The following is a 22,589-nucleotide window of genomic DNA, read 5'->3' on the forward strand; positions in this document are numbered from 1 at the left end:
CACGTGAGGCTCTGCTGGGTCGCAGAAGTGCACCGGTGTCCCCGCTGCTCACACCTCATTGGCCAGAGAAAGTCACATGACCAAGCCCTGCATCCCCTCTGCTCACACTTCATTGGCTGAAGCAAGTCACATGGCCAAGCTGGACATCAGTGGAAGAGCCCCTTCCCCACCGTGAAGCACTGGCCATAGGCAGGAGAGGTAATCCTCCTGCAGAAAAAGCAGCTCTATTAGTTTCCTTTGGCTGCAGTAAGAAATCACCACACACTTAGTGGCTTACAGCAACTCAGATTTATTCTCTTCCAGTGCTGGAGGCCAGAATTCTGAAATCAGCCTCACTGGGCTAAAGTCAAGGTGTCACAGGGCTGGTTCCTTCTGGAGGGTCCAGGGGAGAATCCCTTTCTTCACCTTTTCTGCTCCTGGGACTGCTTGCCTTTCCTCTTTCATTGCTTCTCCCTTGCATCACTCCATTGTCACATTTCCAACTCCCACTTCTGATCTCCCACCTCCGTCTTTCCTTGACAAGGACCCTTGTTAATACATTGGACGCATCCAGCATGGTGTCCCCATCTCAAGATGTTTAACCTGACCTCATCTGCAAATCCATTTTTGCCATATAAGGTAACATTCCAATGTCTGGCGACTGGGTGGGGACATCTTGGGGGCCATCATTCAACCCACTACAGCAGCAATAGCTCAATCCACCAGCAAGCAAGCTGGAGCAATGCAATGTGCAGTGACCAGGCTCCTGCACCAGACAGCAGAGCAGAGGAAGGGCAGGGAAGTCTGCTGGAATCGCCTCCAGTCCTCTGCTTTATCAAGACCACAGCTATTGTGATGCAAACATACTTCCTGTATGCAGAGGGGCCCCAATCCCACCCATGAAGGAAGGAAATTCACAGCTCCTTGCCTGCCACATGAGCTTGTGAAGACTTGCTACAGTTTGTACAGCCCAGTGTCTGACACTCTGATTCCTGAAGTAAACAAAGATCATAAATCAGGTCTCTCTCCTCTTAACACGTGGTGTTCATACCATTCTGGAGGCAGGTCACAACATGGCTGTGTGCGTCTTCAAGGCCAGTGGAAGGGAGAATCTCTTTCACTCCAGGTTGTTAAGATGGAGTCTTATGTAACATAATGTGGTCACGGGAGGGCCATGCCCACTCCTTTGTCATACCTTGTGGGTTAGAAGTCACAGGTTCTACCTACACTCAAGGGGAGAAGATTGTACAAGAGAGTGAATCATTGAGGGTCATCATAGGGTGGGTCTGCCAGAGTTAGATACAGATAGGTAAATGGACAGATGGATGGATGGATAAATAGATAGAGATGATAGATAGATAGCTAGATACATAGGAGTTTATTCAAATGAAAAGTAACTGAGAAGACTTAAAAATATGTTAGATTGGTACTATCAATAAACATGTGGATGTCTGTTCCTTACAGAGCAAAAATAAAGCTAACAGAAGAAAAGTGCAGGTAAACACAATTTCTTAACTGTATATATTAAAAAAACTCTCTGAAAATCCAGTGTCCAGAGGGGGAAGGAAGGGGTGGTCTGAGGAAGGACCAAGTACTCTATTCCTCAGGTGTTTATGGAGAGGTCATAGGGACACTCAGTGCTGCCTCTGCTATTGTGATGCTGAGAAGGATATCAGCAAGCATTCATGGTGGGTCCTAATGGTCCCAAGTCCCTTCCAGCTCTGGGTACCAATTACTCTTGGGCTTCATAACTCCAAAGCTTTGAAATGGATTTTTTTAAAAATAAAGAAAAAAATTTTAACAAGGTGGGTATAGAGGGAACATATCTCAGCATAATGAAAACCATTTATGACAAACCCACAGCCAGCATAACACCCAGTGGTGAAAAGCTGAGTCTCCCTGCTAAAATCAGGAGCAAGACAAGGATGCGCACTCTCACCACCTCTATCTGACATAGTATTGCAAGTCCTAGCCACAGCAGTTAGACAAGAAGTAGAAATGAAAGGTATCCAAATTGGAAGGGAAGAGGTAAAACTGTCATTATTTGCAGATGACAGGACACACTACATAGAGAACCCTAAAGTCTCCACACAAAAACTTTTAGAACTAATAAATCATTTCAGCAAGGTAGCAGGATACAAGATTAACATACAGGGATTTGTTGCATTTCTATACACTTATAATGAAAAATCAGAAAGAGAAAGTTTTTTAAAACTCCCGTTTAAATTCTCATCACAAAAACAAAAAAACACAAAAAACAAAAACCTAGGAATAAACTTCACCAAGGAGATTAAAGACCTATACACTGAAAACTATAAAACACTGATAAAGGAAATTGAATACGATTCAAAGAAATGGGAAGATATCCCATGCTTTGGGATTGGAAGAATTAATATTGTTAAAATGGCCATACTACCCAAAGAAATCTACAGATTTAATGCAACCCCTATCAAAAGACCCATGACATTTTATACAGAACAAGAAAAAAATAATCCTAAAATTTATATGGAAACACAAAAGACCCAGAATTGTCAAATAAATCCTGAGAAAAAAGAACAAACCTGGAGGTATAACCCTTCCAGACTTCAGACTATACTACAAAGTTATGGTAATCAAAACAGGGTGGTATTGGCACACAAAAAAATACACACAGATCAACAGAACAGAGAGCCCAGAAATAAACCCATGTACTTAAGGTCAATTAATCTGCATCAAAGGGGGCGAGAATATACAATGAAGAAAAGACAGTCTCTTCAACAAGCAGTATTGGGAAAGCTGGACAGCTACATGTAAAACAATGATATTAGAATATTCCTTCACACCACATACAAAATAAATTCAAAATGGTTTAAAGACCTAAATGTAAGACATGACACCACAAAACTCCTAGAAGAGAGCACAGGCAAAACATTCTTTAACATAAATCATACAAAAGACTGACTTTCTTAACTCAGTCTCCTAAAGCAAAAGAAATCAAGGCAAAAATAAACAAACAGGACTTAATCAAACTTACATACCAGAGGGCAAAACCACACCAGCAGCTACAGAGGACAACCTGGCATCTGAGCTGCCATAGCCTCTTTCATCTGCTTCAGAACAGTGTGTTTGCAGGGAAGACAGAGGAAGTTAAGTTCTCCGACCTGGAGCAAGACTTCCTGGACTCAAAGCCAGTTCTGCTGTCCTGGGGATCCTTCCTGCACCCGCTTCTGAATGGCTAAGTGGGGATGGCAACACCCCTGCTCAGCGCTGCTGGGACAAGTAAGTGGGTCCCAACAAGCATCCTCACTGAACGCTAGTTTCCTTCTTTCCCTCCCCCCGTACCCTCCCCCTCTCTGGGAAGAAAGCTCCTCAATGGATTGAAATCTCTTCTTATCTGTGTGGGTGTCTCTCTGACCCACAGCCCACCCCCTGCAGACATTACGCGGGTGGGGAAGGAGCCAGAGGCCCGAGAGCATCACTCTGAGTCCACAGGGCCTTCTGCACTTCAGACCCACACTGGGGGTCCACCGTGGCCAGCTGGCCGGGGGAAGGCCAACAGGCAGCTCTAAAATAAAGGATGGAGTAGACAGGAGTGAGGACAGAGGAATAATAATGGAGCCGTGGGAGACAATCTGGCCTTTTTTCACACTTTGGTAGCGTAAATCCACACTGCCCCTTTGATCACAGGAGAGCCCCAGGAGCAGAGAATCCATTCCAACAGCAGGTGGCAGCCCCTCTCCTCGGTGGCTGTGAAACCAATGCAGTGGCTCCCCATCAGCCCCGGGAAGAGAAGAGACAGATCAGCGTTCACACGCGTGGCAAAAGTGGGTAGTATTTTGTGAAACTTTGGATACATGGTCCTGGCATGGGATGTAAACTTTATTTCTCACCATGGATGCAGTGAAACGCCTTGAAGTCACAGGAAGGGAGGTATTGACACCTGTCCTCACGGGACCTGGGCAAGAGCCAGCCAAGCACACACATGGAGTCCAGGGGAACACGCAGAGCCGTCCTTCACCTGCCGTCAACACGTCCTCCAAGCCGCACCTAGCCCAGGGGGCTCGGCCGGCTCTCCAGCCCGCCGGCCATCGGGCCTTGCCGTCCTGGCGGGTGATAAGCGGAGGGTGGGCTGTAGCTCTCCACAGCCAAAGCTCCTAGGTCTGCACCTCCCTGGGCGCCTCCACGGCTCTGGAGACCTTGTCCCAGTTTGGGGAAATGTTCGCAACTGTTCAGGAGAATTGAGAGGGAGTGAGCGAGCCTATGGGCTTGGCTACAAGATGTCTGGAAGGATGGAGGCCCAAGAAACTCGTAGCTTTAGCGGTCCACCTCTGCAGAGGGGCTGGGGGCCGAGACCTCAGCCGTACGGGGCTCAGTCACAGGTCATCCATGGTCTATGCTGGGAGCGCTGGCGGGGGCCTGTCTTTGGGTAGCAGTTTGCCAATAATTACCAAAATATAAATACACATAATTCCATTTTAAGAAAGTCATCTCACAGGACACCCTCCGTTGGTGGTTGATGAAATGGACACCAGAGTATCCTGGAGCGTCGTTTGCAACAGCAAAGCAGGACAGACTCCGCAGAGGGAGATGGAGTGAGCGCCTTACAGCATCTCTGCCGTGGGGCGCTGCCAGCTGCCCGGACTTAGCCCTACATGGGCTGAGAAGGGAGGATCTGCAGGGATATTTTAAGTGAAATGCTGTACAGTGTGTATAATATGACCCTATTGGTATTTTTATAGGTATAACCCTGAATGTATGCTTAGAGAATTTCTGGCTTGCCCAGAAAGACACATGCAGTTAATAAGAAGGGGTCTGGTGTCTGGAACGTGCTGCCCTGTTTGCATTTTTCACCGGGGAAAACAAGCGTGTGAAACAGCAGTGTGAAGTGTACTGTCTGCTTTTGCTTGCTGTATAAGATAACATTTGTATAAACAAACGACTACTGAAGCTTAACAAGAGATGCAGTGAAACCAGGACTAAATCGATACTGTTTAAGCCCTGTTATGTAAGGGGGAAGTCTGCCGGGCTCTGTACGGAGTAAGATTTCTGGCTGCCCACTGAACAGTGAATAAATGGTTATTGATAACAGCAGCGAAAATGTCCTCCGCTCGCTCCTGCAGCTCGGTTCGTTTCACAGGGCGATGAGACACATCCGAGGACTAGTAAAAGGGTCAGACAACAGTTTACAGAAAAGACCCATTCTGTGTTTTCCTTTATGCCCTAATTCCATAACTCAACCTCACCCTGGGCCCCAGCTGCTTCTTTTGATTAAATCAGTGGGCAACCGTGTTAACATCCCTTTGGGACACTGATGTTCCAGCCTGCGCATGCTGGAGAATTAATAAAAACCACGCAAAAATAGGCTGCCTTAAAAAATGTGGGCATTGTCCCCTAACACGCGGCCAGGGACAGATCAGGCTCCCCGCTGGGTGGACGGGGCAGCGGGGGTGGGTGGCACCAGGAGAGTGTGTGAGAGTGGGCGAGGCAGGAAGCGGACCCATCTCCTCTTCATCCTGAGCGCGTCTCAGACTCTGTCCCTTCGTGGGAGGGCGACCAGAGGACACAGGACAGAGCTCAGGGCATTTTCAAAAGGAAAAGTGGGAGGGAGGGGATGGAGGAAGAACGACGGAGAAAGAAATAGAACGAGGGGAGGCAGGAGGGCTGCGGACTCTGGAACTGTCTGTGCATCCATCACTCCCGCAGCCTCGAGAAGGAAAAAGGCAGGAGGGCTTGGAAAGGAGGGAGAGATGGTCGCAGATGAAGCGGAAAAGAAAAGCTGAGAATAAACTGGCCGTGATGCTCTAAAGAGGTGGATGCTGGTATTGCAACCAGCACAGGAAGACAAGGACCGATGTGCTCTTGGCTCCCCAGTCCTCTGGATCCCCTCACCCAGCTACCCACACGCTGCAGGAAGCATTTGAGAACCACTGTGCTTCACAGGTTCTTGCAGCTCCAGAGTCAGGAATCACCCCAGGAATCAGAGGACCAGGGTGGACAGCCTTCCTGCCTTTCTAGCCATCTCACGCATCTTGGCTGCAGCAGCATCTGGACCCCTGATTTGGCACTACACAGGCAGGGCAAAGGCGAAACCAGCAGGGGCAGGCCGTGGCATGGGCCTGGGGCAAGGCATGTGCCAGGCCGCTCACCTGCAACTCCGGGATGCAAGGAGAGATGGGCCATGGACTCCAACTCTGCTCTTGAAAATTTATCATCGATATGATCTCCCAAGTGCCCAGAGTGACCCCGTGGAAGTTCGAGTCCTGATGCTTCTTTTTCCAAACTCTGTTTAGACAGTGAGATGTAATGCTCCTTCATCCCTTACACCTTTGGGCTCTTAATGTGAAAGTCCCCACATGCTCGCCAAATGAACTGAACTTAAAAACACTCACAGCACTGTGTCTGGGATCCAAAGGCTGTGTAAGCTAAGACGCAGATCACCTGCCACCTTTGCTGTTAGGGACAGCCATGAGACACTATTCCAGCCAGTGAGGTGTGGGCAGAAGTCCCTGAGGGATACAGCCCTTCTAGAATAAAATGGCAAACCCTCCACAGGAGAAATCCTTTTCTCCATCACACTTTGCCCTTCCTCTTCTATGTTTACTCTGCCTGGAATGCAGGCATGATACCCGGAGTTTCAGCAGCCATCTTGTGATGTGAAGACAAAGCCATGTGCTTAAAATGGCAGAGGAAAGAGGCAGATCAGTGTGGGTCCTGGTTGATGCTTGTGAACAGCTACAGCTATTCTGGGCAGAAAACTTCGAATTGCTTGTCACAGGAGAAAAAAATAACACCTATCATTTTTAACTCACTGTTATTTGAAACTTCCCTAATTTGCAGCCAACCTACATGAAACAGTAGATAAAGGCCAATAAAGACTGTAATAAAATAAAGTTATAATAAGATGAATGTAATAAAATTACACAGATACTTATGCATGATTCATTTTGATGTATATTTAAATTATCAAGTGAGATAGGTATGTAAAATTGTTTTTAAATTTTAAAGTAGTGCTGATATTATCATGTTATACAAGATTTCGTCTCATCCCTAAAAGCCTTTGACATGTCAAAGATAGTGGGAAAAAAATCAGCGCTTCTGATGGATCACTGTGAAAAATCCCAGCCCAGTTGAGACTACCATTCCACAACAAAAATGAAAAAGTGGAAAAGTTCCCCTGGAAGAGATTCTAACAGTCTTGCTTGTCTCGCACACGAGTCCCTTCATTGTTGGGCAGCAAAGGTCTTGCAGAATGTAACTCGGTCACAGAAGCCCAAGGAGCCGATCACAGGAGCAGACAGCAAACTGATAAAGTCCAGAGCAGAACGAGGGCAGGACGCTAGAGAAAACAGAGAGGCACGTGCAGGAAGCCCGAGCACCCTCAGAGCCCCAGCCGTGAGCAGAGGCAGACCCACCCATCTGCGGCTTTGCCGATTTCTGATTCTGAACCAGACGATGCTATAAATAAGGCCAGGAATAAATATTCCACCGGCGCACCCCTTGTCTCCTCAGCTTGTGCTTGCTCAGCTGCCGAGAAAGACCGTCCCCACTTCCGCCTCATTATCCTAATGTCTCCACCACGAAAAAGGACAGGAAGACGGCTCTTGTGAGCCCCGCGGTCTGCGCCCACTTCCAGGCCAGTCCAGTCTGTCTCCCTCTTGTCTTGGATTTTGTGTCTTGGTAGGAACAGTTTAAAAGAGAGTAACAGGGGCTTCCCTGGTGGCGCAGTGGTTGAGAGTCCGCCCGCCGATGCAGGGGACGCGGGTTCGTGCCCCGGTCCGGGAGGATCCCACGTGCCGCGGAGCGGCTGGGCCCGTGAGCCGTGGCCGCCGCGCCTGCGCGTCCGGAGCCTGTGCTCCGCAACGGGAGAGGCCAGAACTGTGAGAGGCCCGTGTACCGCAAAAGATTAAAAAAAATAATAATAAATTAAAAATTAAAATAAATAAAAATAAAAGAGAGTAACAAATGACACGGGCACGGGCGGCTTGAAGCCTGTCTAAGCAGGGAGATGTCGTAATATCACCAAGCTTCTCATCATCACCAGCCTCCCACCCCAAGCAGCGCTAAGCATCCTACTTAGGCCGAGTGTTTGGTGGCAAAAAAGTTTGACATGTGCTCTGGGAGCCAAGACGAGCAGTCAGACTCAGCAAAACTAAGAGATAAATAATAAAAGTGAGTGACCCTTTACTGACCGAGCACAACTGATTGACTGAGTGCCTGAAAAGCCCTGAGCAGTGTGCAGGGGAACCACGTCTTCGCCTGTTCCCGGCAGCCGTGCCCAGGCACTGCAGAAGGCGCGGCTTCAACCAGACTTTATTCCTCACAGCTCTGGAGGCAGGACGGCCAAGATCAGGGTGCCTGAGTGCAGCTCGCTCTGGTGCGAACTCTCTTTCTGGCTGGCAGCCAGCCACCTTCTCCCCGTGTTGCGATGACCTGAACAGCTCACAGAGCAGAGCGTTCCCCTCAGCCACGCCTTGGGAAGGACCCGATCGGCAGGTGTACGCACAGCCATGAAGCACGGGGTCTCGTGTGAAACAAACACTGCAGCTAGAGGCGGCCCTTGAACCCCAAGCGGCCTCCTCCTGCAGAAGACCGACTTGTTTCAAAATTAAACGGACGCGTGCCTGGACTTTCTTGGTGTTCACAGCACACTTACCCAAAAAGACAATTCTTTTTAAATGGCTGATTTTTTTAATCACTGTTCCTGTGGATGATTAGCCAGAGCTTATGTGTGACGAGCTATAAGGAGAACCCGTACTCACAGCTCAGGAGCCGCCAACCGCGGTGTGAGAAGCCCCCTGTCGGATGAGGAAGTGCAGATTTGGTCCCTTCGGGGGTCACCTGTCACCCTTCCTCTCTTGGGGCACTATGTGAGCACCTTCCAGTGCTGACGCAGCCACAGAGACCGTGGACGCCCTTCAAGAACCTCTCCCCCGGGCCCCTCAGCCCTGCAGCTCCCACACGTGTCTGCCGTGCGCCCGAGGCACTCCCAGCTGTGTGTGCGTGTGTGTGTCAAGGCCGTCTGCAAGGCGTCCTGCTTTCTCGGGTTGGTCACTTCCACTGTCACCCACAAGATTTCTTCCTTGTCACCGAGCCAAAAGGCCTGTGACTACCTTTTCCTTTTTTATAAAATTTAACTTTTTCCTTTCAAAAAGCAGAAAAGGATCTTATGACGAGGAGGAAGACAAATGTCGCTTGTCTCCACGTGGACGCAGATGATTTTAGTGTTTTCGCCAGCCCTGGATCTTCGACTCTCAATCCATGACCGGCCTCCACTGGGAAGAGAGAACCAGACGCTTACCGGGGGTGGCAGCTGGGCTCTGGGCAGATCAGGGAGAACGGACACGGCAGCCCCCGAGTCAGCACGGCCAGGGCCTCGACGGCCAGACCGGCCTAATAGGGCAGAGTAGTGGGTGCAAAACCGGGGACTGCAAAGATCTGTTTCTCAGACTCTGCAAATTCGACGTTATTTGGAAAAAGAGTCCTTGCAGATGGAGTTAAGAATCATGAGACGAGACCATCCTGGATTTTCCAGGTGGCCTGAAGTCCAATGATAAATGTCATTACAAGAGACACAGAGAAGACAGCTACGTGAAGACTGAGGCAGAGAGCAGGGTGAAGCTGCCATCAGCGCAGGCACAGCTGGAGCCTCCAGAAGCCGGAAGAGGCAGGAAGGATCCCCCCCTGGAGCCCTTGGAGAGAGCGTGGCCCTGCCTACACCTTGATTTCAGACTTCCGGAAGTCAGGTGTAAGCCCCGCTCCACCCTCGTGAGCTGGGTGCCCCGAGCAGGCCACCCAACCTCTCTGTGCCTCACCCTTCTCATCTGTAAACTACCCCACAGACCTCCTGTGGCGACTGAGTCGACGTGCGTAGCGCGCTTAACCCGCATCATCTGGTACATAAGTGACAACATTACACATTAATGGAACACTAAGTGTTAAAAATTATTATGTAGGAAGTTCACTGACTGGCCTAGATGTTCGTGGTACACTCTTTGGAAAAAAAAAAAGCATGTTGCTAACTCGTGTACAGGAATAATTCCACATCTAGCTATTCATTTGTTATGTGTGTGTGTGTTTGTAGAAAAACATCTAGATGGATAAAAGGCACAGTATTAACAATAAGGACAGCAATTTGTGTGCCTCTCTCCGCTATATTTTTCGGAGTTTTCCGCAATGAGCACATGACTGTATACCCAAAAAGATGAAGGGCACCCTAATTCTGCATAAAGGCAGGGCTTAATATCCGCTTTCTCACTTTCTTAACCGCAGGGGCAGCACAGGTAACGAGAACAGTGACTTTGAAAGCTCAGGCCCCAGGACCCACCTCTCGGTGCCAGTGACATAGCCGTGCGATGAAAATCACTGGGCTTTCAGGTTGGTTGGTTGGTCGATCAGAGTTTTGGGGAAGTGCAGGCGGGGGTGACTTCAGAATCGAAGGGGGAATTTGCAACTAACTGGGCGTCATGGATGAGCAGGGCTGATGTAAAGAGAAGCAGCCCATCAAAATGGTCGCTATTGCACCAGGGTGACTCCAACAATCATTGCTTTAACCGAAATGAGGCTCTTGAGAGGCGGGGACAAAGGGCCGAGGGAAGGGGCAGTGAGGCCACGTGCGCGCGGCCTGAGTCTGGGGTGCGGTCTCGCACCTTCCAGCGAAATCTAAAGGCCGTGGGCACTTAGGCTCCACGCGCCACCTTCACCGTGAGTCTGCAAGGAGGCCTCCTGCAGGCCTCTCACGTGAGTCACGCGATGTCCCTCCTGAGCGGGGACTGCTCAGTCACCTGAAGAGGACTTGAAAGTGGTTGGCACTTGCAACGAATACTAATGCCAGGTCCGGTGCGAAACGGAGACCAACCCGTGAACTTCGGGGAACGTACCGCGGCGTCCCGGCCTCTTTTGGGGGCTCCACTGCAGAGGCAATGTCAGATGCGCTGAAGAGCTGTTGACAAGTCCCGAGGCTTCCCCCCAACACACCCAGACTTGTACTGCAAAGATGGAGGGGCATTCCAGAGTGACTGGCTCCGCGACCCCTGCCCCTGCTGGGCCTGGCTCAGCAGGCCCCCAGGCTGGGGGGCTTTGTATCGTCACTGGCTGCTTGATCAGCACCTCCACTCACCGACGGCAGCCGTTCTTCTCGAGGCTGAGAAATAGCTGAAAACTGCCTGATTCTCAGGCCCCGGATGTGCACAACAGCTGCCCTTTGCCAGCTACATCCTGCGAGTTTCAGAATCCAGGGGGGAATTACAGACACCTGTGGACCCACCGGGCACCCAGGCAGAGGGGCTGGAAATACACCCTCCGAGAAGGCTGGGGAGGAGAAGGCCCACGTCTGGGTCACGCCCGGCGTTTTCAGACAGAGGACAAGGGATGGTCTGGAGTAAACGGGTCACTGCTGGAACTGCAAACAACGTCTTCTGCTGAGCCAACTGAATGGAGTGGGTCAGAACACGCTCTGGACGGGCGGGCTGCATGTAACAAGCCGCTCCCTGCACATCAGCCGCGACTTCCGGCTCGGTCACACGGCAACAGTTCTTGCAGCTCCGGGAACTGGGGGGAGGACCGACGGAATCATCCTGTGCGCACAGGGGTTGGGAAGGGCTCTGAGGCCGGCCCCCTACCCCCCACACGCAGCTGCTAACAGGGCGTTCAGAAGCAGCAAAGCCAACGCGGGAGAGGAGCCTCTGGGTCCAGGATCTACTGGCCGGGGCAGCCCTCATCTAGAGCAAACAGTGCCCGGGATGGGAATCCTTTTCTGGTGATGTTTTGGAGGCAAGGGAACTACTGACAACAAGGTAGCAACTTCCTATGGGCCTGGCCCCCACCTCCTAGCAAATATAAGACCCCCTTGGGGAGCAACGGCCCACACGAGCCCCCATCCCAGGGGAGGGGTCAGCGGAGAACGCCGCGAGCTGGGCTCTGACCCTCACTTCACCGGCCACAGGCCAGTCGGTGGAGCCCGCTCCGTGCCCACTGTCACACACCGATGAGACTGAAGTCCCTAACTGTGGTTCTGGGCTCTAAGGGGTCCAGAATCACTGGAGTCAGGAAATCAACAACACGGGTTCCCGGGCCCCAGCCCAAAGCCTCTACCCAACAGGTCTGAATTGGAGCCACCTTTCCGATAAACGAGTCCAGGCCATTCCGAGGCCGTGGTCTGCGGCGACCCTTGAGAAACACCGCACTGGGGCCTGCGGCTCAAAGTCAGCCCACAGGTGCGGCGACAGCATTGCCCGAGTTCACCAGCCATGCAGCCTCCCAAGGCCCACCCGGCCCTGCAGACTCCAAAGGCGCAGCTGTCCCCGCCCTCCGGCAGCCCCCCCAGGCAGACACACGGGGCCCCGGGACGGGCTGGGGGGCACGTTCCTGAGCCGTGTCAATACGTCCGCAATGTCCTCTGTGAAAGAGGCCGTGGGGAAACCAGAATCCTGCGTTTCACTTTGGCTTTTCCTGCCTAAATGCCTGCAGAGCAAACTTCACCAATATCCCTCACACTTTAGGGAAGTGACAATTGTTTACGAGATACAAGATACTATAGTGTGAAAATGTTACAGAAATAATTACATGGAACAAGTCTTGTAAGTACTTAAAGACTTTATTATATTAGACTAACTGAAATCTATGGAAGCACAGTTCCATTGAACACATTCTTTGTGCACTATACTTACAAATATAAAATACAAAACGAATTTAAAGTACTTATATTAAACCCCGTTTTCCTTCTGGTTTTTTTTGTTTAGCTTTCTTTGACACCATAAAAGAAAGAAAGAAAAGAACAGAACAGAAAGAGCACATCAGAAGAAGACCATTAGGCAGAATTTTCTAGAACTGTTACTTCACCCATCATCACGTTCAGTATTTCCAAGACTACTCTGGCCGTGGAGAATCACACACATCGCACTAAAGTTGTGTGACCGCCCGTCCTCTGAGAGCTAGAGGACCAGAGAGAGCACGTCAGGGAGGGGGGCAGCTGGCGGCACCGCCCCGCACGCCCTCCAGTCCCTGCCGTCCCCAGGGGCCAACGACAAGGACAAGGTGGCGGGAGGATGGGCCCAGGAAACGGCATCGGTGCTGCTCAGTCACAGGCTGCCTGAAGGTCACGGCCACTGGTGCAGGATTAGGAGGATCTTCAGACAGACGGAGGAGGAAGTTAGGAAGGAGGATGGTCTTCCCCTCGGATGCTTCGGTACTTAGCCATGTCCTCAGGAAATACTTTAGAAAGCTCTTGAATCAACAGGCTTTTAAATTTCTAAGAAGAAAAATATACAAGGTAAAGATGTTTTTGCTTGTGACCCATCATCACCCGAGTTAAAGACGACGCCCCACCAGAGCCTCAGAACTCAAAAGAGAAGCTGTGCTCTCCCTGCACTGTCTGCTCTGCTCATCTCCCTGGACGCCACACCTGCCAAACCGCAGCAGGTAGCTGCTTGCAACTAGGCTGCAGGTCCATCAGGTACACGGAGAACCACCTGAAGGAGGAACGTTCATTCAAAGACAACGTCTTCCCTCCTGCCTTGAACGACAAGGAGCCCTCTCGCGCGGCACCAGCCACTGAGGTGGAAATGATTTTTGCACAGAGCCAGGAGTCCTCCCGTAATAATCAAGCAATTATTAATTCAAACCACATCAAACCCATTGTGTGCAAACAGCTCTCGATCAAAGCTTTCAGAGCACCTAGAAACCCGTCTTCTCCAACTACCACGTTCCTTGAGCCTTCGTGTCAGCATAACGATTGTTTTAATCTAATCTTAAAAGCAGCTAAATATCTGCCAGCATCTCAAAACCCTTTCTTATAAGCTGTACAGAAAAGCAGCACCGTGGATACAAACAGAGACGGTCCTCACATAGGTCAGGATCACATCCTCAAAGGAGGCTACATGCCAACCCTACAGAAACCACTTAACACAGAACTCATGCAAGTTTAATCACTCGACCCACCAGGCACACAAACTGCGCCGTGAGACGCTCACAATCTCACGAGAGGAAAGGACACCAAGAGGCAACAGAAACGGGTGCAAACTGCACAAACAGCACGGTCGCTAGTGTCACCACCGACAGGCCACCTCCAGGCGCAGAGGCAGGGAGGCGAGCAGGAGCGCAGGCAGCCGGGAGCACGTCACCCTGCGGCCGCGGCCCTGTTCTTTCTGCCTGTCGTCCCCTGAGCCGGACGATAAAAAGGACCCCGGCTGGCTCTCGACCAAAGCGCTATCGTGCCCCAGAGGTGATGCTCAGTTCAAGAGCAACTCAGTCCCAAGCTGGCAAAGCAGAAATGAGGCCGGGGGCACCACACGAACCCCCACAGCAAGGCCACCTCCAGGGCGGGCCACCTCAGATCAGCACAGACCCCTGCGGTCCAGGTAGCGTGGGACGGGCCTGTCACGGCAGCCCCGTCACCCCTCTCTGCCGGCCCCTCGCCTCACCAGCGTGCCCTCCGCGTGGCCGTCCCCGCGCACAGAAGACACCGAGCAGGTCAACACAACAGCCGTGGCCCTCGCACCCTGGAGCTTAGGCTGCAGCAGAGGACGCAGGACAGACAGAAGGGCCGATCCTTACCAGCCAAGGCTGGTCCGCAAGGCCTCTAGGAGGGGGGGACACGCTGACCAGGGAGGACAGGCAGTGCGCAGAGGACACGCAGGGGGGCCAGCAGAGGAGACGGGCTGGTGAATTCCAGAAACGCAAACGAGGCCGGCGCCGCCGGCCGGAATGAAGAACCGGGGTGGAGAGGCAGGAGGACTCGCTGTCTGAGGCCAACAGGAAGCGGCGGCACCGCCCACCTAAAGGAAAACCACAAACCCCGCCCCCCCGCCACAGGAGAGTCAAGGTACCACGTTCAAGATGCAGTTTTCTCGATCCCATCGAAACCAAGAAACACAAAGAGTAGGGTCTCTGTGGAGAATAGGGTATACGGCACAAAGGGGTCCGGAGTCGGAAGCTGGAGACGACCACCAGAGAAAGAAGTCAAGGAGGATACGGCAATCCTCTAAACCGAAGACCCACAGTCACAGAAAAAGGCCGAACAGACGGACTCAGAAAGCACCGAAGGGCGACCTGGAGGCACTAACATCTCAGGAACGGAAACAAGCACAGTTAGCCAGTGACAACGAACACCACAAAAATCAACCCAGGCGTCCGTGAAAGGGAGGCTGGCCACGTCGCCGCACTTACGATGCTACCACATGGCCTGCTCATATTTATTACCTATTAGGCATTTCAGAAATCTCAACTGTGCAGTGTTGTCCAGTAGCTGACGTCTCACAAAGTCTATCAGCCACATGTGCTTTGTGAGCACTCCTGACGTTCTGACATCACCTTCTGTCTACAAGAACCTTACCTTCATTGTGTCAATCTTGCCTTTAACTTGTTCATTTTTAGCCAGAGCCCTCTCCAGGCACTCTTTGGTATAGAGTTGGGGGTTTCGACCTTGATCTATGTATCTGGAAACATGAAACATCTGAATTAACATTCGTGGCTGATACCTCCTCTCACAGTTTCCTTATGGGGAAAAAACAAAGGTAGCGATCTGTAACCTCACGCGGCCCTGTTGAGAAGCTGTGTCCAGGAACCAGGTGAACTAGGATTCCTTCGTTTATAAACGTATAGATGACTTGCACTTATATTACTTCTAATAACATGAATGACTCAGGAAAGCAAGTAACGATCACTTATAAACCAAGCAAGCCTCACAGCCAAACCAGTTCACATTTTTAGCACTTGTGTTTTTCGAAAGGTTTCATGGCCACCACACCTTTTTATCCTCACAACAACCTGTAAGGTCAGGCAGCTCTTGACAAGAGAGAACTGAGCGTGGGCCAGAGCTTCAGGCCTGAGCAACACAGGAGCCCAGCGAGAGGCCACCGCACCAGGCCCAGCCGGCCTCTGGAGAGGAGCCTCGGGGCTGCAGGACCCGTGAGGGGAGAGCAGCGAGCAGGAGAGCTGGCTTTGCCTGTCCTGAGATGAGTTTAACAACTGGGCAGAGGGGGGATGAGACACTACTTTCCTAAAGACACCTAAGTCACTTAAATTTAACAGAGACGGGGCTTCCCTGGTGGCGCAGTGGTTGCGAGTCCGCCTGCTGATGCAGGGGACGCGGGTTCGAGCCCCGGTCCGGGAGGATCCCACGTGCCACGGAGCGGCTGGGCCCACGAGCCGTGGCCGCTGAGCCTGCGCATCCGGAGCCTGTGCTCCGCAACACGAGAGGCCACAACAGTGAGAGAGGCCCACGTGCCACAAAAAAAAAAAGAAAAAAAAAAAAAAGAAATTAAGAGACAGATTCTCTCCAGTTATTTCTTAGCAGTATAAAACTGTTGCATGAAATTTTCAACACGTGTCCCCGAAATGTCTTCATCATCCCGAAGATTTCATTAAGTGACCGCCTAGATGAAAATCCACGTTTCGCTTGCGGAACGCCACCTGCCTGCTTCTGCACCTTGAAGACCCTCGCATCATCCAGCTAAACTGAATTACTCTTTACAAAGAAACAAAACCCACCACCACTACACTAAGTCTGATTTATGTATTTTTATGCTTCAGTTAAAAACAATTGTCACTTCAGATTAAAGACACCGTTAGGTTGCTGTTAATGGTATAAAAACTGGCTTTTAATTATGACAGATAGAGAAATACTAATAAATCAAAAGTTCTAGAAATCCCATTTTATTGTGATGTATTTGAAACGATGGAATGAAAAAAGCAACATTCTGGTTAAACCCCAAGCACAATCCATCCACTTATGAGGGAAGAAAAACGCCAGCAGCCCAAACGTGCTAAACCAACCACCCCTTTCGACAGTGGTGCCGTTTGGATGGGGCTCTCCTTGAAGACTCGAGGGTCGACTCCCACCTCTGCAACTCCCCAAGCCCAGGCTCTGGGCAGAAGGGCCAAGGTTTACGCTGGCGTCTCTGCTCCAGACGCAGTCGGCGCGCCTCAGAACGGGCCTGGAGACCCTTCTCCGTCGGCACAGACCGAGCGACAGTTCAGGCCTGCTGCGTGCTGGCCGCTGGGAGGCCGCCCCACCCCAAGTCCCCACGTGGGCCCCCACTGCCCCTGCGCCCATCGGCTCTGGCTGTGCCGGCCGAGGCCTCGCTGCCCCCGCCTCTTCAGCAGTCTTCCGCATCCGTCTTCCTCATCTGCTCCACTTCAGAAGCCAGGAGTAGTTCCTTGGCATCTGTCAGTATACTCATCCCACACACTCATGCCCAGAATGGCTCTAACGAGGACGCCTAAGGAAGGGGAAGCAGCCTCCACCTCGCCACACTTCACGAGCAGGAGTCTAGAGCTGCAACACACGCACAAGACAGACACAGACCTTCGCTCCCACCTGGGAACACGTGACACCTTGGCCAGCAGGTGAGGACAGAGCTGAGACTGGGAAAACTGCAGCCTATGTGTCCTGACTTGGTGGCCAGCTGCTGAGCTGTGCTGTAACTGGGACTTTCATCTCTGACCTTTGAGGATGTAAAAAGGTGACTTTTCCTTTGACTGCTCAAGGACCTCTAGTGATTTACATTTGCAGTTTTACTGCAAAAAGCCCCAGAATACTCAAGCCAGCTCCGGGAGGGAGGGTGCTTGGCCCAGAGAATTGGCCCTGGTCAACACAAGTCCAGGATTTGAAACTAAAAACAGAGCTGTCATATGATCCAGCAATCCCACTCCTGGGCATATACACAGACAAAACACAAAACTATAAATCAAAAAGATACACACACCCCTATGTTCATAGCAACACTATTTACAATAGCCAAGACACGGAAGCAACCTAAGTGTCCATCCACAGATGAATGGATAAGGAAGATGTGGTGTGTATATATACACAGTGGAATACTACTCAGCCATGAAACAGAATGAAATAATGCCATTTACAGCAACATGGATGGACCTACAGATCGTCATTCTACGTGAGGTCAGAAAGACAAATATCACAAGCTATCGCTTATGCGTGGAATCTAAAACGTGACACAAATGAACATATTTATGAGACAGAAACAGAGAACACATTTGTGGTTGCCAAGGGGAAGGGGGGTAGGAGAGGGATGGAGTGAGAGTTCGGGGTTAGCAGACGCTAATACAGGATGGATCAACCAGGTCCTACTGTGTAGCACAGGGAACTATATTCAATATCCTGTGATAAACCATAATGGAAAAGAATATGGAAAACGATATGTATATGTATAGCTGAATCACTTTGCCGTACAGCAGAAATTAACACAACGTTGTAAATCAACTATACTTCAATAAAATTTAAAAAAAAAAAAAGAAAAAGTCCAGAATTTTAGTCTCAGCTCTGACACTGACTAGCTCAACAGCCACTACAGTTACTTACTGGTTCTTTCACCTGTGAAACAGTGTGATAAAACCTGGATGGATAAAACCTAAAGAGCTTACTTCCTAGAGGTGTTCTCTAGGCCAGGACTGTGCCAGGCGCAGGTAACTCTCTCGCAGAAAACGGTGAAAAGCCTTACCAAACATACCTGGCCTAAGAACTTCTTTTTTTCAACAGAGTAGATATTGTCATCTCCTAGAACCAGCCCTGCCAGGGCAGTCTGGGGGATACCAGACCAAATTTGTACTTCTCGGGTTGTTTCTGGCTTTAATGTTTTTTTTATTTATAATATAGCTGCATAAGACTTTTTCCTTCCCAAGGAAAAAAAAAGGAATTCATGTGGTTGTCCTTTTATATAAGCAAGATTCTAAGAGCCTAAGATGTTCTTCACATATTTAAAAAGCCTTTATTCACATGTAACTCTTTTTAAACAATACAATACTGAGGTTTTTTTAAATTTTTTTAATCTATTTTTGGCTGTGTTGGGTCTTCGTCGCTGCTCGCGGGCTTTCTCTAGTTGCGGCGAGCAGGGGTTACTCTTTCTTGCGGTGCTTGGGGTTCTCACTGCAGTGGCTTCTCTTGTTGAGGAGCATGGGCTCTAGGCCCGTGGGCTCAGCAGTTGTGGCATGTGGGCTCAGTAGTTGTGGCTCACGGGCTCTAGAGCACAGGCTCAGTAGTTGTGGCACACGGGCTTAGGTTGCTTCGCAGCATGTGGGATCTTCCCAGACCAGGGCGCAAACCCGTGTCCCCTGCCTTGGCAGGCGGATTCTCAACCACTGCGCCACCAGGGAAGTCCCTGAGATTTTTTTTCTTTTAATGGTTTAATCCCATTAGAACATAAGCTCCATGATGGCGGGGATTTTTGTCTGTTTTCTTCCCTAGCATATATGAAGCACCCAGACCACGCCTGCCACATAGCAGACATTTAAATACTGGTAGTTGAGGAAATGATTACAGCAAAACTAAACAATAATTAGAATATCAAGAACGCTACTTACTCAAAAACTTCTAAAGGGACAGTAATATCATGAAGTTGCTGTCTGCACTTATCGATATCCTGTAAGCCAGTAACAATAAAATTCCTGAGGGAAAAAGCAAAAAATGGGACGTTAGGTTAATTGGGACGACGGCACTGAGCACCACCCACACGTGGTCGACCAGGGATCCACACGCGTGTTCCTCGCACAAGCACAGATTACATGTGGCTCTCAGCTCTTTGGTTAGCTACAGAAGTCCTAGGAAAGCTTTGGCGTTACATCATATGCTCACCTATCTCCTGATTTTCTTTTTACACAAGAATTGCCAATAGTGGGGGGCAGGAACCAACAGGAATAAGGGCAGGAGCCTTTGAGAATCTGATGAAAAATACGAGCCTTCTCTCAAAAACATTCACCCTGAGGTGGCAGGGATTTTGTGTGCGGTGTCAGACAACGCCCGGGGTGGGCGACTCCAGTGCAAGCATCCATCCTCAAAGCCTGGGGGAAAGCAAGCCACAGCTGCCTAGTCTAACTTCAGCTCCCCGTGGGAGCGTTCCTAGATCAGCCGGCTAGTCCCGCAGCAGCGCGTACGCAAGGCGGGCCTGCAAACAGGTTGGTGCTTGCGCCCTCCGCACAGCTGTGAGCCCTTCGCACAGCTGTGAGCCCTTCTCCGGAGCACCCGATCTGTATCTGCCTTTTGTTCACCCTTAGGGCCGGACACCGCGGCCAGCACAAGGCTGCTGCCCCCCAAAACACTTCACAAACGTTCTGTGGCCCGTCGCACCCCACCACCGCCCACCATCATCCGATTCCTCCCTTCGGGCCTAGGTATCAGGCGGTTTCCGAGCCCTCACCTTCCCGGGGCCCACTTCACAGCACTGCCGCGTGAAGCCCGCCTCCCCCCTCGGGGGGCAGGGGAGGAACCCCCCGCCGAAGGGGAGGGAGTCCTACGTGCGTGGGGCAAGACTCATATTCAGAAGCACGCCTCCCCCTGACAGCCCCAGAAACGGAGACTGATAACGTGTCCAAACGCGGCCCCAAGACAAGGCCCCAGCGCGGCAAAGCGGGAAGGAGGCGGGCCTGCAACAGGCGGTAGACGCCAGCCCGCCTGCGCACGGCCTGGCCCGGGAGGGCCCGGCCCCGAGCAGGGTGGGGAGCGGCGGCGGCTCTCGGCCTGCTCCAGGCTCCCCATTCCGGCTCCCAGGCAGACAGACACCACCCCGCTGACGCCAGGGACACGCCGGCGGACTCGGCCGCCACTCACAGTTTCTGGTTGAGCCCGGCCTGGCTGCTGGGCTGGAAGTCGCTGACGATGATGCCGAGCTGCCGGATGTTCTCCACGAACTTCTCCAGGTGCTCCTCCAGGTGGTCGAACTTTTCGGCCATCGCCCGGCCGTCCGCACCGCCGCGGGCGCGCTCCTGCCCCGGCGCCTCTGACTTCCGCCGGGGCCCACCACCACTTCCGCTTCCTGTGGGGGCCGGTGGGCGGAGCCTGGATGGTGGGGCGGGGCTACGCCGGCCTCCGGGGCGTGGTGTGGACCCTGAGGCGGTGTCTGGGGCGGGGCCTGGATCGGGGCGGGGTTTGAGCGTGGGGCGAGACGGAAGTTAGCTCCGCCTGCCCCAACAACCCTAAAGCGGCCCAGGTGAGCGGGGTTAGTGAGAGGAGGCAACGCCGGTAAGGCTGAAGCACAGCTGGCGGTACTTGGAAAGAGTAGCTTGACCCCTGATGAAAATGACTTTTTTTCCCCCGAGGATTCAAATTACAGGTACTTATAGTAAATAATTGCAACAATAAAGAAAAAAATATAATGAAGAAAGGGGAAAAGACAACTGATATCCTGCCCCCCGACATGAGCCATCTTTAAGATCTCGGAGACCTTCCCTTCCAACGCTTCTTTACGGGCAGGTACAACCGCTTGCGGGCAAAGGGCTTGGTCAGCTTCTTATTCCACACCAGCGAGCCACCGTGCAGGGTCCAGCAGGCTTCCTACCTGCTCCTTCGGAGGCTGGCCTCTCCCTTTTGGAGCCTCTCAGCCTTTGCCCTGACCCTGAAAAGCAGCCCAAGCTGGGCTTCAGACCCATCACTTTTCCAGTAGTGACTTGCCATGCCCAAAGGGGTGAATTAGCAGCAAGGACAACAGCACACGGTGACCTTAGGTCTAGTGTCACAACCGAGGCTTCTACTGCTAACTGCTGCCAGTTATATGGCGCCCTCCATGCGCCATATAAGGCAACGTCTTCACAAATACCCACATACCTGAAAACCCTAAAGTTTGCATGAAGGACCCGATAAGGACAGTCTCTTTGCCCCTCAGTTGGAATCCTTGAGGTCGGCTCTGGCACCCCGACTTCTTTCTTCTGGTATGTAATTAGCACCCACCAACTCTAACTCCTCCTTCTGACCATCTCCCCTCAGCTCTTCCTTCCCTAATTCCAGCCACCTTCCTATGTCAGGTCCTCGGCCCCTCGTGCCGACTCTAATAAAACGGTGTCCTATGGGGTTTCCCTATCTGCGAAGAATAACCTCCCCTACTTCACAGAGCTCTTTGTAAACTGCTGTTCATTGATTTTACTAAAATTCCATTTTGAGCACTCTTGTGCTTAAGAAATGTTTATGCCCATTCTTCTAGGAGTAACTGACATTTGCTCCTGCAGTAGCCTGCCTGGATCCCTCAAGCCACAGTGATTTCCTTTTCTACTGAATATCATAGTATCCACCATTCATCCTTTTCAGTTCCTGGAGTCTTAGGCAAAATGAGGAAGCCCCTTTTCTTGATGATCTCCAAAGCCTCTCCCAACTGCAGCCAGAAATGGGAACGCAGAGAAGGTACGTGATTTGTCAGACTTACTGAATCAGGAACTCCAATTGATGTGGTGGGCTGAAGCGACGGGGAAAGCCTCTGTGCTGCTCTGAATACACATGTTAGATAAAACATCTCCCTCCCAACTTAACGGCAGTTAACTTCAGGGGAATTTTAAAACGAGGTGGCTATAAAATACTAGACAAAAGGAAAAAAATGATGATTGGGGAGAGGGCTGGATATGAAGTTAGACCTTTTCAATTTCATAAGAAAAACAGGGGATAGATATTGAGGGGACTTAGGCTTCGTTTAGTATTGATTTTTAAAATTTAAGTTTATTTCTTTAGTAGAACAATATAATTTCCAAACTAGTAAAGGCGAAAGGGAATAAGGACAATGCAATCAATTAAATAGAAGGCAAGAAAAACAGAGAATCGGTGAAGCAAAGAACAAGCATAAAAAATAAAAAGCACACAATAAGATAAAAGAATTAAAGAAAAATATGTTGGTGATCACAGTGAATGTAAACAGACTTCA

The 22,589-nt window shown here is 50.9% G+C and overlaps 1 protein-coding gene across 4 annotated transcripts in view; it reads right to left on the reverse strand.

Moving 5' to 3' along the window:
- The window catches only part of MED10 (mediator complex subunit 10), a 296,180-nt gene extending 275,448 nt beyond the window's left edge, over positions 1-20,732 (reverse strand). For 3 of the 4 annotated variants that reach the window (XM_067030778.1, XM_067030777.1, XM_067030776.1), the window contains exons 1-2: positions 20,516-20,719; positions 19,273-19,356 (exon numbers count right to left, since the gene is read on the reverse strand). In XM_067030778.1, the coding sequence (XP_066886879.1) occupies positions 19,273-19,356; positions 20,516-20,637 (206 nt within the window). In that variant the 5' untranslated portion in view covers positions 20,638-20,719. Of the gene's footprint in view, positions 1-12,532; positions 13,205-15,286; positions 15,390-19,272; positions 19,357-20,515 lie in introns of those variants that run through there. The other variant, XM_059060210.2, reaches the window with a different exon arrangement.
- Between the last annotated feature and the right edge of the window lie 1,857 nt (positions 20,733-22,589).

This window comes from Kogia breviceps, chromosome 4, assembly GCF_026419965.1.
Source record: "Kogia breviceps isolate mKogBre1 chromosome 4, mKogBre1 haplotype 1, whole genome shotgun sequence".
NCBI classification, from domain to species: Eukaryota; Metazoa; Chordata; class Mammalia; order Artiodactyla; family Physeteridae; genus Kogia; species Kogia breviceps.